The sequence below is a fragment of the Cotesia glomerata genome, linkage group LG9, assembly GCF_020080835.1.
Source record: "Cotesia glomerata isolate CgM1 linkage group LG9, MPM_Cglom_v2.3, whole genome shotgun sequence".
Lineage (NCBI taxonomy): Eukaryota > Metazoa > Arthropoda > Insecta > Hymenoptera > Braconidae > Cotesia > Cotesia glomerata.
This window is the reverse complement of record NC_058166.1, coordinates 4,002,312-4,021,754: the sequence shown is the minus strand read 5'-3', so window position 1 is coordinate 4,021,754 and position 19,443 is coordinate 4,002,312. Positions and strand designations below refer to the sequence as shown.

General features: G+C 29.9%; 2 protein-coding genes across 2 annotated transcripts in view; one reads left to right on the top strand and one right to left on the bottom strand.

Annotated features, from left to right (window-relative positions):
- Positions 1-19,443, bottom strand: part of LOC123271216 — a 353,707-nt gene that overhangs the window by 129,336 nt on the left and 204,928 nt on the right. The window contains exon 5 of the mRNA XM_044737478.1: positions 9,596-9,699. The gene's annotated coding sequence lies outside the window, so the exon portion shown is untranslated. The remainder of the gene's footprint in view (positions 1-9,595; positions 9,700-19,443) is intronic.
- LOC123271729 (putative ankyrin repeat protein RF_0381) lies at positions 16,608-18,069 on the top strand. The gene has a single exon (XM_044738123.1). It carries the CDS (start codon positions 16,714-16,716, stop codon positions 18,067-18,069), a length of 1,356 nt encoding a protein of 451 aa, XP_044594058.1. The 5' UTR covers positions 16,608-16,713.

Genomic DNA, 19,443 nt, shown 5'->3' with positions numbered 1-19,443 from the left:
CGACTGTAAGTATGTAAACCTCTCATAACTTTTGAATGGCTTGACTAAAAAAAACTGTAAAAAAAAATTTTTTTTAAAGTCGTTTTTTTGGAATAACTTTCGAACGGCTTCATCGATCAACTCCAAAAACTAATCAGCTCTTAACCTTGAAAAACCACGTCGATCGCCGCTAATCCGGTCAAAATCGGTTGATTCATTCGAGAGATATCGTGCAGGAAAGAAAACCTAAAAAAGTGTTTTTTCGAAATTACTCCGAAATTTCTAGTTTGATCAATTTAATCTTAAAGATTTTTTAAAAAGTTTAAAAACTGCGTTGAATGCCGCCAACCGCGTAAAAATCGGTTCATTCATTCAAAAGTTATTGCGGTTTGAAAACTCAAAAAATAGTGTTTTATTAAACTTTTATTAGACTTCTGAGCTCGAAGAGCTCAAAAGCATAGAAATGTTATAACAAAACAACACATAAGCTGTATTTTTGAGCTCAAAGAGCGCTCAAAAACGGCTAAAGTGCAATTTTAAACATCCAGGTATGGAATTAGCGGGAAGTTGCAGGGATGGCCTTCAGGGTCAACCGTTTTCCTAATTTTTTTTTTCGGTCGTTTTCTTAAGATTACTCGAAAAAAAATTTCAAAAAAAGATTTACAAACTCCAATCTGAAAACTAGACACTTAGAGCTACAATTTGCCTTTTTTTATTTGCTGTACGATCATTTTTCTAGAAGTTACAGCCTGTTGAAAATCCCCCAAAAATTTGGATTTTTTTCTTGCTCCCTTAATTTTTGTGAGAAATGTATTTTATTCAAACTCTTTACTGTCTTAAAGATACATGTTTAATAAGGGATTACTAAAATTAAAAAAAAAATATTAAAAACTTTGCTAATGTGACGTCAATTAATGAACTTAAACATTTGGCAATAAATTAATAAATTAATATTAATCTGAAAAAAAAAAATTTGTGCTTTAGTTAAGACTTCAAACTTGGCCTTGAACGAAGGAAAAAAAAATGAAAATTGGATTTTTGGCAGAGGTTTTTTCAAAAAAAATAAAAATTTGGCTAAAATTTCGCGGCATTTTTTTTTTTAAATAGTTGTAATTGAAAAAAAAAAATCCTTCGTTTAAGACCTTGTAAATTATACCTAGAAGACCTGTTTAAAATTTCATCAAGATCGGTGGAGTAGTTCCAGTTCTCAAGAAATCTTGGGTACCGTCTTTGAAAACATACCCGGGTCAAAAATTTAGTCTATTTTATGGTTAATAAAAATTTTTGATATTTTTCATTCAATTTAATTTTATTATGTGTATCTATTTTATATAAGAATTTAATCTGTTTTTGCCCGTACTATTCCCAATTCAGACCAATTTTAGATCTTTAATGTTATAATAAAATTGTTTTCTATTGTTTCAAGACCAAAATAAGACTTTTTTTGTCACAATTATTTAACTGGTTTTGATCGCATCAAGGTCAAAAACAGACCAAAACGTTACATAATTTTTAGTCGGTTTTTGATCGCCTGTGGATCAAAAACAGACCTTTTACGAATTAGATAGTAATAATAATAATAATAATAATAATAATAATAATAGTAGGTAACTGAATGATAGTTACGGACGGTGTCTCGGATAGCTTAAGGGTAGAGCAGTTGGCGCGACACCAAAAGATCCAGGTTCGATTCCTGGTCTGAGCATTTCCGAGTTATTATTTTTTCGGTGGCCGAAAAAAGTCTCACTGAGTAAAGAATATAACATCTTTGCATAATCTTAAATTAAAATAAAGATTTTTAATTGTTAGATACACTCACCCAAGGACGGTATGAGTGCTTATAACGACAATAATGTGGTGAAAATAAATAATAAGTAAAAATTAAAATTTACAGAATTTAATAAATAAAAATTTAATGTAAAATTTAAAAATTAGTCTAACATCAATTTGGATCGGGGATGATCGCTTTGAAATATAAAACTCTTTATTTAGTAAAAACACCGATCTTCGGAAAAAACAGTAAATAATAATAATAATAATAAAATTATTAATAATAATATATTTATTTATTATTATTTTATTCATGTCCTTGAAGATCCTCTACAGGGCACAGCTTTTCATTCTCTCAAATTGAAATTGAAATAGTGACTATTCATTATTTCATAGTGCAATGTATACCAAGCGGTATTCTTCGCACTACCAAATAGTGAATACCGCTTATTAAATGCGTGAAAGCGTGAAAGTATAAAATTTAACATTAATCTTGTCATCTTGTCAACATTTTAATCTTGTCGATTAGTATTATTCGAATCGATTTGAAACTTTAGGACAATATTCTAAAGATGTTGTAGAATTCAATAAGACAAAAAAAATCTATTTTTTAAAACCATGAAACTCATGTAGCTCCTTAAGATAAGCATTTTAGTAAATTGCTCAGAAATAAAATTTCTAGGTCCTTTTTAGCTTTAGGTCATAAAATTTTCAAATTCCTAAAACTAAGAGGGCGCATAATTAAAAACATACATCCTTATAACTTTGGGAAATCAATGTTTGATTTTTATGTGTAGAATATGTCTACCAGTCGATTGACGATAGAAAACAAATTTATGCGACCTTTTACCTCTTCGCACGCGATTTATGAGAACTAAGGTTTTATTTAGAAGCACACAAAAGACTCGCTTCTGCATAAAGTAAGTGTTGACAAAAGCAAGAGATTGATAACAAGATAGAGAAATATTTTTTTTTTTAATTTCAATTTTTAAGTACAGTCTTTGAGTTCACATTCATCTAAATTTCCAACTTTATCATATATTGAAAAAGTTCACTGTAAATTAAAATTTATTCTATACAAATTTATAAAGCAATTAAAATCATGATTAATTCTAAAAACAAGAATATAATTGGAAGTGTAGATTGAATTGCAGAAACAACATTCTACCGTTTTGTTATAATAATTAATAAGAGAAACAAGCTGAAAGGAGTTGGCATGTCTTTATATTGTGTTATTTATACTGGGGTAGATATTTCAAGCGTCGACGCGTATACAACCTTATGCTACAGCGTTTACAGACTAAAGAAACAAGAGAATAAACAAAATAAAAAAAATACAAAACGAATATTAAATGATAATCTAAAAAAGAATTAAAAAAAAAGAGTACACTCAAAGAATAAAATCTAGTATTAAAATAATTTTCATGTCAGAAGAAAATAAATTTATGATTAACATTTAGAATATATTTTCTTGTTTAAAAGTAATTTTTATTTTTAATTCAAGTAAATCTGTTCGTTTGTTTATTTAATATAATAAAAACAAATATTTTATAAAGATGGTAGATATTGATATACTTTAGTCAAAAAATTAATGTGTAAAAAAATTTACAAATTGTAATTGAATTTTTTTGACAGTGGAATCTCTCAAACTAGTAAACTAATTTTAATGCAATTTGCGAAAATCAAAGTTGTCTTTAGTACAGGCAGAGAGGTTTTAAAAATAGTCAGTACAGCAATAAAAAAATTCTCTGTTCTGCCAAATTAGTTCAAATTTACACAGAATGGAAGGGCAATAAAATTCTTTGGAATGCCGCAAACCGCGTTTCAATCGATCAATCCGTTTAAAAGTTAAATGAGGTTTACACACACACACAGAAATATACACATGCGCGCACGCACACAAATATCATGGTAGAAATAGTCAGAATTGCTTCCTAGAACCTTAAAACGTGCACCGAAAAAAAATATCTTTCGACCTTAACTGAGATGAAAGGTTGATTTCTCAAAAATAGATTATTTTCATTTTTTTTCTCGATAACTTGGGGAATAAATATTGCAAATAAATATTTTATAGGTCAAATTAAAGGTAATTTCATCATATTCAATCTATATTTTTTCGAAATTAGTTATCTCTTCTTAATCATAAGGTATTCACTGATAAAGTAATCAAAATTGCAATTTTCATTATTTTTAAAATTTTAAATGGCTACCATTTCTGAACAAATCGACAGATTCTGCTCATCTTCAAATTGATTCGAGATATTCGTCCAAAGAATAAGTGTACCAAGTTTCATTAAGATTCATCAAGAATTGTAGGAGCTATCGTGTTAACAAGCCACGTTACATACATAAACTTTTAATCTAATGCCATTTTTGAGCTTTTCTTGACTACTTAGTTGATATGACCAAATTCTAAGGGAATTTCGATATAATGACCAATACAATAGATAGATTTCTAAGAAATCTACCAAAAAAACAATTTTTAGCGCTAAAATTTACCCTTGAGTCAAAAATTTTTTTTCTGTGTTGAGATTTAATGAGAACTCAATTTTTAAAAATTGGAATGAAATCTGTTATTTTCATATTTTTGAAAACTATTTTCATAGCAACAAGTTGAAAAATATCTTGTTTATACGTAAGATTTCACTTCTGATCACAAAGCGATTTGATATATCAATTCGAGATGAGTATAAAATTCAATTTATATTGAGAGTGCTACTCTTCGAGGATTTTGAATTTCATATTCACAAATCGCTAGAAAGTCTAGTGTTCAGTAAATATTTCTCGTAATATTACTACTCGCGCTGTTACAAGGATATGACACTACTTGCTGTTGTGACTACTTGTAGTACTCTCTATCTATTATTCACGGGTATTTTCGCCTCTGAGATCAATAGGAAATTTTAGTAAAGCTCATGCGGAGTTAATGAAAGTGACAAAAATTTCACCTGCTGAGGCAGCTGTTGCTTTGAGCTACATTCTTTTTTTTTTAATTTCTAACGAACGATGCAATGAAGTATGGAACAAGGAATAAAGAAAGTCGAGCTTTGTAACATTACTTAACTTGTGTAAATTTCTTATAAATATTTGAGTAACTATAGATTAAAGCAATAATTTTTTCAATTTTCAATTAGAACAATACTTCTTTCTTTCAGTGCATTTATATAATGAAATGAGTTTTTTAAATTAAATTTAGTATCATTGGAAAGGTTTTGTCCTGCATTTGTGCTTTTTTAATGTTTCATGTGCTTTTCAGCAATAGTTAATTTATCACAAGTTTTCGAATAATTTCAAAAAGTTTGCAAAATCCAAAAGTGCATGCCTCATAATCGCATTTTTTATAATAAAATTGATTAAAATAAAATACAAATACTTTTAAATCTTTCGCGCCATTATCCACCCAGAAAAGAAAGGTACTACGCATGTGTTGTAAACGAACTTTATTTACATAGATATAGATATACAAATGATAAGTGGATTTAAGTTTATTGCTAATTATAATTAAACTACATTGAATTAGACCGTGATCTTGAAAAGGACTTAGTTTTGGATAATACTAGAGCGTATAAAAAAAAAGTGGACTTGATCAGTTAAGTTTTTCGGCAGTTATCGTGACCACACCAATTTCCATACATATATCAGACACACGGACGTCCACGGAATAATTTTTTTAAACATTTTTTTTATTTATTTAAAAAGCAAAATGTCTTTTAAAAATGTCATAAGTGTTGAAACTAGTGTTTTTCCATGACATTTATGTGTAAATACTATTCTACAAGTGCAATAGAGAATAAATAGAGACAATATTAGTTCAAAAAATTAGTAAAACGGTTCACCCTAAAGGCCATCCCTGCAACTTCCCGCTAATTCCATACCTGGGCGCTTAAAATTGTACTTATGACGTTTTTGAGCTCAAAATATAATTTGTGTGATATTTTTAGCTCGCTGAGCTCAAAAAGATAGTATTTCTATGCATTTGAGCTCTTCGAGCTCAAAAGTCTGATAGAAGTTTCATAGAACACTACTTTTGGAATTTTCAAACCGCTATAACTTTTGAATGGATCAACCTTGGAATGGATCGATTTTCACGTAGTTGGCGGCATTCGACTCAGTTTTATCAGTCTCATAAAGAATTTTCAGGTTTCAATTGATCGAACCAAAAATTTCGGAGTCATTTCGAAAAAACACTGTTTTCGGTTTTCTTTCGTTCACGATATCTCTCGAACGAATTAACCGATTTCGACCAGCTTGGTGGCGATCGACGTGGTTTTTTATTGTCTAGAGCTGATTAGTTTTCGAAATCGATCAGTGGAGCTGTTTAAAAGTTATCCAAAAAAAATCACATTTGGAAAAATTTTTTTTCTTAGTTTTTTTAAGATTTCTCAAAATCTATAGATCCGAATCGGTCTAAATTATACTCAAAATCTAAGTTTGGCCAAGCCCTTTCAAATGGCACCAACCGCGATAAAATCGGATGAGCCCTTCAAAAGTTATAAGCGGTTCACATACTTTCACACACACACACAAACACACACACACACAGACATAGTCACAACCTCGCGGGGATAGTCAGGAAGCTTCCTGTGACCTTCAAACGTCGAGATCTGATGAAAACTCGATTTTTGCAAAACGGGGTGAAAACAATAACTTCCCGATTTTTAAAAATCTTCGATTTTCTTAGCGGGAAGTTGAAAATCACTTGATTTTTGTAAGGCGAGAGTAGAGCACTATCTCATTCGCTTCGCTTATGAGGCGTGCAATTCATTATCGATTATTTAAAAAAGTTATTAACGATTAAAAATTAGATTTTTAACATACAACTTTAACGTTGTATGACACAATTAAATTAATTTATTTGAGACAAAGATATGGTTTATTCAGTGTATTTATTTCAATCAAATAGTTATTTGTTTATAGTTAACAAATATTTCTTTAATACTTTGAAATCATTTATTTCAGTCAAATCAGATTTGGTAACGATAAACAAATGTGATATTTTAATGTCGTTAAAGAAATCATGCTCTGTAATATAGTAAATAATATCTGACATGTTTTTAGGGTTATGAAAGCAATGAGGATGAGTTTATTTATATAATTTATATTGGGGTATCTTCTAATAAACTAAAATTATTAGATCCGAGTTGGATTTTGATAGTTTTTTTTTCCCATTATTAAATTCATCAAAAATTTATGTATATATACGAAATTACTCAATTATAACAGGCGAGGATAAAGGTATTAAAATGAAGATAACTCAAATAGCGACAGTAGCGACACAAACGTCTTATGATTTATTTCAAACGAGATTTTTTAACTATTAACAAATTTTACTTGAATGAAATTAATGGGCGAATTCAATCAAATAAACCAAAACAAAATAGTGTTTGGTTGAAAGTAGACCAAATTTAAATGAAACAAATTTGTTCATATTAAATATGTATTTTTAAGTTATTTAATATTAATCTACACGGAAAGAAATACATTGCGGATATCCCTATGTCGTTGTATTGCATTGCTATAAGCCCTATGCATATAGGATTATCTACTATACTGTATGGTACCAAAATCTTTGCGTCTATTACACGGGCGCATAGGAGGCTTCACGTGACAGCATTGCCGCCAACCCCATAGTGCATCGCAGATGTCGCAATCCTACTAGTTTTTCCCGCGATATTACTTAGCGCGACAATCAATAATTCTATCGAATTACGGCCAATATTTCATGGGTACAACTACTGTACCGACTTAAAGTTCATAAATTAGTAAAACTACTTTGAAATTAATTGTAACATTAAACTAGTTTAATACAAAATTTTTAAATATTTTTCATCGAACACACTGATAGAAAGATTTGTTTATATTTAATAAGCTTTATTAACTGTTAACAAATGATTTTTTAACATCATAGGATTTAATGAATATTTATTAACAGTTTATAAATTATTTATTAAATGTTAATAAATATTTGTTAACAGGTAACAAATATTTATTAACAGTTAATAAGTAATTTGTTTAGTACAATTTATTAACTGTTAAAAATATTAATTAATGGTTAATGAACATTTGTTAACTGTTAACGAATATTTATTTAAAATAAAAAGTAAAAATAGCAATTTCCTTTTGACACTTTTTATAACCCTATAGCTGGAATACATGATAATAATTAAATTCACTAAATAAATTAACGTTTTTAATATTTAAAATATAAAAGATAATTATGAGCTATGATAAAATTTGGTATTTTATAATAAATGTTATTATAATGTAATATAATTAATGCAAATAATTTATAAAGATGATTTTTATTTGTAAGCCATCTTTTCTTTATATCATATGACATTGCAAATTGAGAGCGAAACAAATTCACTCTACAAAATATTTACTAATTGTTAATAAATATTTCTTAACTATTAATAAATACTTATTAACTATTAACAAATGTACTTTCCACCCAAATAGATATTTATTTAATGTTAAAAAATATTTATTAAAATTTAATAAATTAAATAATTGTCTTCAAATAAATTAAATTATTAACAGTTAATAAATCCTTCTATCAGTGCATAACCCATTCAATTAATTAAACTAATTTTGTTACTACTCTAATATCAGCATAAGAGATATAACAATAACGGATAGACTGTTCTGCCAGGAGCATCGTAAATGTCGCCAGTCACTATGGGTCTGACGCCCATAGTGACATTGGCGTATCAGCTATAACTATTGTTGATGTTACTATTCCCACCATAGCCAAATCATCTATGCTGACGATTTTTATATCGAATCAAAATCTTCTAAACCATACAGTATAGTGTTCACACCCATAGTGACATAGTGATATCCGCAATGTATTTCTTTCCGTGTACGAATTTAAATCAAACAAACTGTTTTCGGCAGTTAAGTTTTTCGGCAGTTATCGCGACCACGTCAGTTTCTATACATACATAAGACACACGGACGTCCACGATATAATTTTTTTTATTTATTTAAGAAGCAAAATGTTTTTTAAAAATGTCATAAGTGTTGAAACTAGTGTTTTTCCATGACATTTATGTGTAAATATTATTCTACAAGTGCGATAGAAAATAAATAGAGACAATTTTAGTTAAAAAAATCACTTGATTTTTGTAAGGCGAGAGTATAGCACTACCACATCCGCTTCGCTTATGAGGCGTGCAATATAAATACATGCTACCGTCTATATAAGCACATACATCAACATATTTTTTTTTGCGTTAATATATGCCACATATATGTTTGACATAAATATTATTCCATGCGGGTCGGCAGTCACAAAGTGACTTCAAGTCGCTAGTAAATATTAATAAATTTATAAACGGATCGATTTTAAAATAAAAATATGTTACCTGTTTACGTGACTCTTACTAAAGAGACAATAAGTTCATTAAAAATGACATAAATTTATTGAAGCGACGTTAAAGTAAAATATAGTAATTATATTTATTTTATAAATTGTAATTGATGGGATGAGTTCGAATTTTGAAAGACTATTTAGTATATCATTACATTAAATGACATAATGACAATGTATATTGCATTCAATTGTTGACAATCGAAGCGAAGGTAAATAATTCTGTCACCGGAAAAAATATCTCGAATTCTGTAAATCTAATCGGAATGACTACTTGACACTTAGTCCAACGACAAACTACCCAAACATTATTATTTTAGTCACCAATTATCGCACAGTAATTTATTTGAATATACACGATAGAGTTCAAAAATAATAGTACAGAATAAAGGACGAGTAGTATTGATTATATATAATTTAATTCCTATTTATTATTCATCACCATGAATTTATTATTAATTAATTTGTACTTACATTAAACTCAAATAAACCGTCGCTGTGGTCCTTGTCGCCGTAGAAATGAAGTAATCTCGTTTTGTTGAATTGATACATTAATCATTTAGATAAATTTCACAAAACTGCAACAGAAATATAATAAAAATTGTATTGATTAGTATTATTGTAGTTCTTATGACTAGAAATTTATGGTTAATTTGATAAAAATAGAGTTAGTTTTAATAATGCCTTCGGCAATGTGGACAATGTACTACACGAACATTGATAAAAATAACTGATATCGGATTTAATTCATGACGTAAATTAGATTTTTGTCGTAACGCTGTTAAAAGGATGACTATAGTGTCAATGTTGATGATAGAGTTTTAGAATAGAATAAAATAAAAAAAAAAAGACTATTCGGCAGCCGAAATGGAAGTAGATTTTATCATGAATAGAAAAAAAATATAACGAGGATTGTATTCAAAACTAGGGCTTTTAACTTTTATGCAATCGACAAAAATATATATCGACGAAAAAGTTTTAAAATCAGTGCAATAGCAAATTTCATAATTGGCATAGTGGAATAGGACATAATTTTGAGACTACACATATGATATGGTACTCAAATTGAAGCTTATTTAAAGAGCTTTCAGATGCAATTTACAGAGTTTCAATAAGTTATTCAAAATTTTTAAATCCTGGCGTTTCTAAATTACTGGACCGATTAAGCTCATCTTCGAACTTGACTTCGGTGTCTATCTGTAGAATAAATATGTTGAGTTTGGTAAAGATCCGTTGTAAATTGGTGACATAGCGTCGTGAGAAGCCGCGTTATATCGTAGATATACACATAAATATATAAACTTTTGAGCCGTATGTATTTTCTGACTCAGCTCGTCGAGTTAAGTCAGAATACCCGGAAAAAACGGATTAGATCTAGCCATATATAAACAGATCTGGCCAGATCTTTAAATTGTCTCTATCTGACGAGATCTGGCCAGATATAATCAGATCTGACCAGATCTGGTCAGATCTGTAAATTGCCCGGGTAAAAAAGATTATATATAATTATATATACTCATACATAATTATATACGAAAAATAGCCCTATATAATTATATAGAATTATTTCCATAAAAAGAAGTCAACGCGCGCGGGAACCGAACCTGGGACCCGACGCTTGAAAGACTAATTCATTACCTGTTTACCTACGAGGCTAACTTGAATAGTAGAGTTTGTAATAACTACAAGTAATGTGAATCGTGTCCATGGTCGATGCGTAATGAACAAAGTTTTTTATAAAATTTGCAAATTATTAATAATATCAATATACGCTGATAGATTTATTAACTATTAACAAATTAATTTATTCGAAGACAATTATTTAATTTATTAAATTCTAATAAATATTTTTTAACATTTAATAAATATTTATTTGGGAGGAAAGTATATTCATTAAAATAGATTATAAGTATTTATTAATAGTTAACAAATATAGTTATATCTGGCCAGATATAATAAAATCTTTCTAAGTCTGATGTATTTTTCAACCCAGATAGAGTTATATCTGTTTAGATCTGATCAGATATGACTAGATCTGATCATTTCTGATGTATTTTTCCACTCAAATATAGTTATATCTGTTTAGATCTGATCAGATATGACTAGATCTGATTATGTCTCCAATCCCATATCTGATCAGATATAAATAGATCTGACCAGATATAATTATGTCTGATCAGACCTAAACCTTTTTCCCCGGGTATAGCAAAATTTTTCAAAATTTCCGTCATGGAGACCAATGCGATAGTTAGATTTCTATGAAATCTACTAAAAATTAGGAAAACGGTTGATCCTGAAGGCCATCCCTGCAACTTCCCGCCAATTCTATACCTAAACGCTTGAAATTGCACTTATGATGTTTTTGAGCTCTTCGAGCTCATAAATAAAATTTGTGTGTTATTTTGAGCTCTTCGAGCTAAAAAAAATAGCTTTTGCATGCTTTTGAGCTCTTCGAGCGAAGTTTGATCGAAGTTTGATAAAACAATATTTTTGGAATTTTCAAATCGCAATAACTTTTGAATGAATGTACTGATTTTCACGTGGTTAGTGGCATTCGACGCAGTTTTTTTTTAAGCTTCATGAAGAATCTTCAAATTGATAGAACAAAAAATTTCGGAGTCATTCTGAAAAAACACTTTTTTTGGTTTTCTTTCGTCAATGATAACACATGAACGAATCAACCGATTTTGACCAGACCGACGGCGATCAACGTAGTTTTTTTTATGTTAAGAGTTGATTAGTTTTTGGAATTGATCGGTAAAGCCGTTTAAAAGTTATTCCAAAAAAACCACATTTGAAACAAATTTTTTTTTTACTTTTTTGAGATTTCTCAAAATCTGCCGGTCAGAATCATTCCAAAGTATATTCAAAATCTAAGTTCAGTCAAACCCTTTCGAATTGCACCATTTGCGATTAAATCGGTCAGCCCGTTCAAAAGTTATAAGAGATTAACATACATCCACACACACACACACACACACACACACACACACACACACACACACACACACACACACACACACACACACACACACACACACACGCACACACCATCGCGAGAATAGTCAGGGAAGCTTCCTAGGACCTCGAAACGTCGAGATCCGATGAAAACTCGATTTTCGAATAACGGGGTAAAACCAATAACTTCCCAACTTTTGAAAATTTTTAATTTTCTTAGCGGGAAGTTAAAAAACTGGAAATCGGTTAACCGCGCAGGTCAACCCTATACGGAACAAAGTAAACTGTAAATTCACTCGTATTCCGGTTAATTTTTATAGTTTCAAATAGTACAGCGGACATCGGGGTAGCAAAAATACACGGAAAAAAGTAAACTGTAATAAATAATAGTCGATTTATAATAAGTAATGATCAACTGCTAAAAATTACCATTTCAAACAGTAAAATCGTGATTTTACTATTTACTTCATAATATTTACCATATAAACGTTACAATTTACTCTTTACATGGAAGAAAATACTATTTCAAACAGTAATATTCGCTATGTAAATGTCTAAAATGTTAAAGTATAATAATTAAGAATTCAGACTTTGATATTTATCATTTCGTACCTAAAAAATGATCTTATGATATGTAAAAAGTATTAAATAAAGTTAGTAAATTTCTAATACAAGCAACGTCAATATTTACGAAGTAAAATGGTAAATTTTAAACGCAACGCTAAAAATCAAACTGTAATTATTGACTTGCTTAGACTGATAAAATGTATATTTTAAAAGTATAATTTTTACTGTTTCAAATGTTAAATTCTCCCAGAGTGAGACCCCCTTCTCTTTCATCTGAGTTCCCCTTCTCCTCATAATATCGACTATATATTGGAATGACAATTTTTACTGTTTGAAACTGTAATTTTTAAAGATGAAAGAGTCGTTATTTACTATAGTGATAGCTACTAATCACTTATTTTGAATATTAAATTATAAATTGTGGCTTTTATACTTTCTACATTAAGTTCTGTAATATTTATATTTTTGCCACCCCGATGTCCGCTTCACTGTTTGAAATTATAAAAATTAACCGGAATCCGAGTGAATATTACAGTTTACTTTTTTCCGTATATAAATATTACAGAACTTAATGTAGAAAGTGTAGAAGCCATAATTATTTTAAAAAATAATTTACATACGTTTTTATTTATGAAATTAATTATTGTCATTCATTCATTATTGTCCCCCCCCCACCCCACTTTGTTAGACTTAAACAATGAAATTATTTTATTTAATTTTAGCTTTAGGATTATTATTATTATTATTTGAGTATTTAAATTATTTTTTGTAATAAGAAACTCAGCATACATTATTATAGGTATTAATGTTGCAATGTTTCGACAGGAAATGTTTTTGATACATTACCATAAATTATTTTAGATTATTACTTAAATGGTGATAAAATATTTCGATAACTGGCGAGACATATAATAGAATATAAGACATATAATAGAATATAACTCTAAGATTAAGAAATATTTATGTTTGTCTATAAGAAGCCTAAGGGTTTTTTTTTTTAAATATTTCCCAACAGATATTCTTAATAACCTACTTTTTTCTAGAAATAATTAAGGAATTATTGACCCATTACTTCACTAATTGCTCTCTATCTCTATCTCTCTCAATTTCTTCAACTAATACATATACTGCTACTTCTATAATTTTTACATATGTTCAGAGTCTATACCTAAGCCTATGTAAGTTCCTACTCTCACCTAGTTATATCTAACACTATGTACCCCTAACTACTATTTCCACGCGTGTAATGTTTAAGTATTAAAGGGTATTAAGTATTAAGTAATTAAGGGGTTATACGCAGTTAGAATTTTGAAAAATTCGAAATTTTTTTTTGCATTTTCGTACGTACACATATTTGAGTATATTCTCTAAAAATTGGATGCCAATGTGATAAATATTTTCGGAGATATACCTGAATTTGTAAGGCCTTATAATTTCGTATAACCCCTTGTTAATGAATTAAAGTAGGTATTAAATCAGGACCGAGTTCACTTGAACGATCCCCTTACTTCCCGAATCAATAGATTTAATGCAGAAAAAAAATTTTGGGCACACATATATTACAGTCAGCTATGTTCTCATAATTAAAATACTCATAAATAAATATTTGTTACAGCATCAAAGATAATGGAATTTTTATTATATTGGTATTATAAATAAGACAAAAGTCAACTAAAGTATAATTTTTAGTCTTTTTTTCATACCTAGGTACTAAAATGTTATTATCATGTTACAAACGAGTATTATTGTATTATTTTTGACAATTGATTCAAAGAGTCATTGTTTCCTTCTTAGATCCGAATCTAAAATACCTCTACTTAAAATCTCATTAGAAGTTTCTGGAACTTATTAAGGGGGTATTCTGGTCGAGAAACACGAAATTTTAAGTAATTTTTGAAGGATCGTAAAAAGAGATAATCAATATTTTCACTATACATTTTTAACTTCCCGCTAAGAAAATCGAAAATTTTTTAAAAATCAGAAGGTTATTGTTTTTACCCCGTTTTGCAAAAATCGAGTTTTCATCAGATCTCGACGTTTGAAGATCACAGGAAGCTTCCCTGACTATCCCCGCGAGGTTGTCACTATGTCTGTATGTGTGTGTGTGTGTGTGTGTGTGTGTGTGTGTGTGTGTGTGTGTGACTCGCTTATAACTTTTGAACGACTGAACCGATTGGAACGTACTAAACGGCGTTCTAAAGAGTTCCCTCAAACTTAGATTTCCTAAGAATTTGAACCGATTCGGACCGATAGATTTTGAGAAATTTTGAAAAATCTAAAAAAAAATAAGAAAAAAATCATTTTTGAAAGTGGTTTTTTTGGAATATCTTTTAAACGGCTCTATCGATCAACTTCAAAAACTAATCCGCCCTTAAGCTTGAAAAACCACGCCGATCATCGCTAATTCGGTCAAAATCGGTTGATTCGTTCGAGAGATATCGTGCACGAAAGAAAACCGAAAAAAGTGTTTTTTTGACATAACTTCGTCATTTCTTCTCGAATTGTTTTTGATGATATATAATAATTTCAGAGCTTATAAAACCGCGTCGATCGCCGCCAAAAACGTGGAAATCGGTTGATTGGTTCGAGAGATATCCTCGATAAAATATTTGGAAACAAGTGTTTTTTTAACATAACTCCGACATTTTTTGGAATAACTTTTAAACGGCTGCACTGATCGATTTCAAAAACTAATCAGCTATTAGCATGAAAAAATTACGTCGATCGCCGTCAAGCCGGTCAAAATTGGTCAATTCGTTCAAGAAATATCATAAACGAAAGAAAACCAAAAAAAGTGTTTTTTTGGAATTACTCCAAATTTCCTAGTTTTATCAATTCAAACTTGAAGATTCTTCGTAAAACTAAAAAAATTGCGTCAAATACTGCCAACCGCGTGAAAATCGGTTGATTCATTTAAAAGTTAGTGCGGTTTGAAAATTAAAAAAATATTGTTCTATGATACTTCTATCAGACTTTTGAACTCGAAGAGCTCAAAATAACACATAAATTGTATTTTTGAGCTCGAAGAGCTCAAAAACGTCACTAGTGCAGTTCTATGCACCTAGGTATGGAATTAGCGGGAAGTTGCACGGATGGCCTTCAGGGTCTACCGTCTTCTAATTTTTTTATAAGTTATTGATTAAAATTATTAGAATACAGAAAAAAATAAAAAAAGTTGAAAATTCAAAAAATTAGCAGCTGATGAAATGGGGGAGGGGGGGGGATCTCAAAAATTCGCACGTGACTAAGGTGACTATAGATACGATTCTAACCCTCCTAGCAATCCAAAACAAAAAAATGGAAAAGATTAATAATCTAGGGTAATGTCGCTATGGTTGAAACTACGGTCATCCCCAAATTTCAATTTTTATTTTTTAAAAATTTGAAAAAGTCAAAAGAAGTGGTAAAAAAATTTTTTTTCAACTTTTCCGTAGTTTCAACCACAGCGACATTACCCTAGATTACTATTTTTTTTTATTTTTTTATTTCGGAGTGGTAGGAGGGTTGGAATCGTGGGTATAGTCACGATCCAATTTTTTGATACCCCTACCATTTCATCAGCTGCTAATTTTTTGAATTTTCAACGTTTTTTATTTTTTAATTTTTTTCTATATTCTTATAATGTTAATAAATAACATCAAAAAATAGATTGTAAAAATATTGATAGCCTTTTTTTACGGAACTTCAAAAATTACCTGAAATTTTATGCTTTGAAACCAGAATACTCTCTTAAGGAAAAATTAATTAGCCTTAAGGTACCATTTAATGATCTGTCAAAATTCGCTGAATATGACCTGGCTAAAGATCTCTGAGACTATAGACTCTCCACTTTTATTTCCTCCGACTCTACAAACGTAGAAGAACCAATGGCAAGCGTTGGTAGACTGAAAGAAGGGGTAAGACCCTAGTAAATTTTTTGAAGAGGGGAGCCGAAAAAGGTTACCTTGTGAATTGCTTCAAGAACTCATGTCATTCTTACGACAGATTTCGAGGTGGAAAAATCTTCAAATTTAAGACCAATCTTTCGTAAAGTACAAGTGTGTATTATCAATTCCTTAAGTTAAAAAATGGCAGTGTACAGTAGTGTTTTAACAGAGATCCTAAAGTCAATGGAATCCGGTGAATTGAATGTTAACTCAATATTTTCTTGGGAACAGTACAAAGAAATAAGTGTCCTTCAGTTCGCAATCTTGAACTCATGTGACGAGCTCATCGACTTTTTATTGGAAAATTACGTTGATTTGAACATCAGCACTAAATTTTTGGGGACGGCGCTCCACTTAGCGATCAAGATAAAGAAGCTTGACATCGTGAAGAAGTTGGTATCTTCCGGAGCTGACATCAATATAATGTCAAGCCTTGACGAAAATCTGCCACCACTTCACCGAGCCATTGAAAGTGGTGCCTATGAAATCGTCGAATTTCTAGTGAATTCAGGAGCTGACATAAACTTGGTAGCTTATAACACATTAACCTTGGGGTTCTACAGCTGGCAGATTTCTTCTTTAAACCTGGCAATTTTTTTAACGAATATTCCTGTGATTGAATTGCTATTGAAGCACAACGCCATCATCGATCAAGGATCCAACCAAATACCCTCTACTCTACACTTGGCTCTATTAGGGTTCAAAAATCTTGAGATTCTCCAAATTCTGGACAAGTTTGGAGCGAAATTCGAGATAATCAAGGACGGGGAATTCACTGTGGAGTTCAGGGCAGCTATCGAGCAAGATAGCGTAGAAATTTTCAAGCTTTTTGCTAAAAAATGTGACAATTTTTGGGACATTTATAATTTGCGCCATGAAACTATAGCTTATCACGTTATTGTGTTTGGCAGTAAAAATATTTTACGATATTTACTGGACTCTGGGGTAAATGTTGACGTGGTTGACAGGAATGATTTCAGTTTGCTTGATGTCGCCGTAGAAATGTATTTTCTCAAGACTCATAATTATGGAATAGAAGATGATATGTCTTTGGAAATAATAAAAATAATCGAGAATCACATTATTATGTTATCCGCAGCCGGTTTATATTTTAACAAAAAGAATTCAAAAGTTGTGAATAGTGAAGATTTGAAACCGTTCCGTGAGAAATGTGAGAAGGAAATAAATGGATTGAAATCCAGAAAAATAAGCGACACAAATTTTAATTATTTCGATGTAATAGTTAAAAATTTACATAGATTAGCTGTGGGGTTAAAGCATTCAGACTTTTGTTTTGTCGAAGACAAAATATTAGCTGAATTTCCTGTGTATGGCAGCCTTATGATTGAAAAATTGAGAAGAGCAATTGAAAGAAAAGAGCTGCTGAAAAATGCAGCAGAGTTGTACGATATTTTTTATATGGTTTTACCAGATTTAGTTATAAGAAATATATGTAATTATTTGAATAACGAAGATTTAAAACTTCTGAGTCAATAATTGTATGCATGTATAAATGTATAAATGTATGTAAATAATCTTCTAAATTTATCAAAATATTCTAAATAAAATTTTTTTACTCTGAGTGAATAATAAAATATTTTAGTCATTTAAACATAATTATTTCGATTTTTTATTTTTATATTCATCCCTACAACTAAAAAAATTTTTGTCTATTATTAACAAATTTTTAAATAGTATAGAATCAAGTTTTGTGTTCTGATGAAAAAACTAAGCTATTAATATTTATCTTGAAGTCGGATATAAAATTTAACCATACTAAAAAATTTTTCTATAGTTGTTTCTAATCACTTTTTGATTTCTTAATTTCTAAAATATTTAATCATTTGATTCATTGACTTATAAAATTTCTAAGCTATCAATTTAACTAAAACCTTTGATACTATATTATGAAAAAAAAAAAAAATTATTTTTTCCTGAAAAATTAATATTTATTGTAAGAATATTACTGGAATGCTAGGGCACTTGCACGTTAAGAGCTAAGAATAGTGCGAATTTTATTAAATTTTAAAATAAAAATAAAAAGTCTCGATAAGTATAGCATCAAAATGACCTTATACCGTTAAAAATATCATCAGTATACAAAATACTATCTTATTTTACAATGATTGACATGTTTAAAGGGTTACAAGTAGTGATGTGAAATGACCGTCATTTCGAGTTTTGGTCACAAGACGGTCCGCTGATGGTTTTTGGTTTTTGGTAAATGTCCGTCAGATATTTTTTTGTCACAATTTTGGTCAGTCACATCTAGCTAGATGAACTAAATAACAATTTGTGACCGTCGTGGAATTTTCATCACAAATTTCAACTTGGTCACAAATTTGGTCAGTCACATCTAGCTAGATGATTCCTGACGGTTTTTTTGAAAAAAAAAAAAAGTTTTGCCATTTAGAAATTTAACTATTGAATTAGACAGTTGAATGAAAATTTTATGAATAAAAAATAAGAATCATTAAAATGAAACATCTTAATGTAGTTAGTGCTTTACATCTAGTGTAGTTAGCACTTTATTCAAAAGTCGGGAGATGTCACCACAATTGTGACGGTCCGTTATTTATATTTATATTTATGAAAAGGTCAGCAGACTGTCTTGTGACCATGACGTGACGGTCAAAAAAGGACCTGACGGTCAGGCTCACATCACTAGTTACAAGCCAATTGATTCCCGGACAATTGATCCACGACAATTGATTCGCGGACAATTCATCTCCACGACATTTGATCCGCGGACCGTGTTGTGACCTTTTATCATGGTTGTTGTGTGTGTTTATTCGATATTAGGCCAACACACAAAGAAGAACAAAACACTTTGACATCCCCCATGGAAATAATATATATTTTGAATATATT

Coding starts and splice junctions, on each gene's coding strand:
- LOC123271729 (XM_044738123.1), top strand. CDS start 16,714: ATGGCAGTGTACAGTAGTGTTTTAACAGAGATCCTAAAGTCAATGGAA.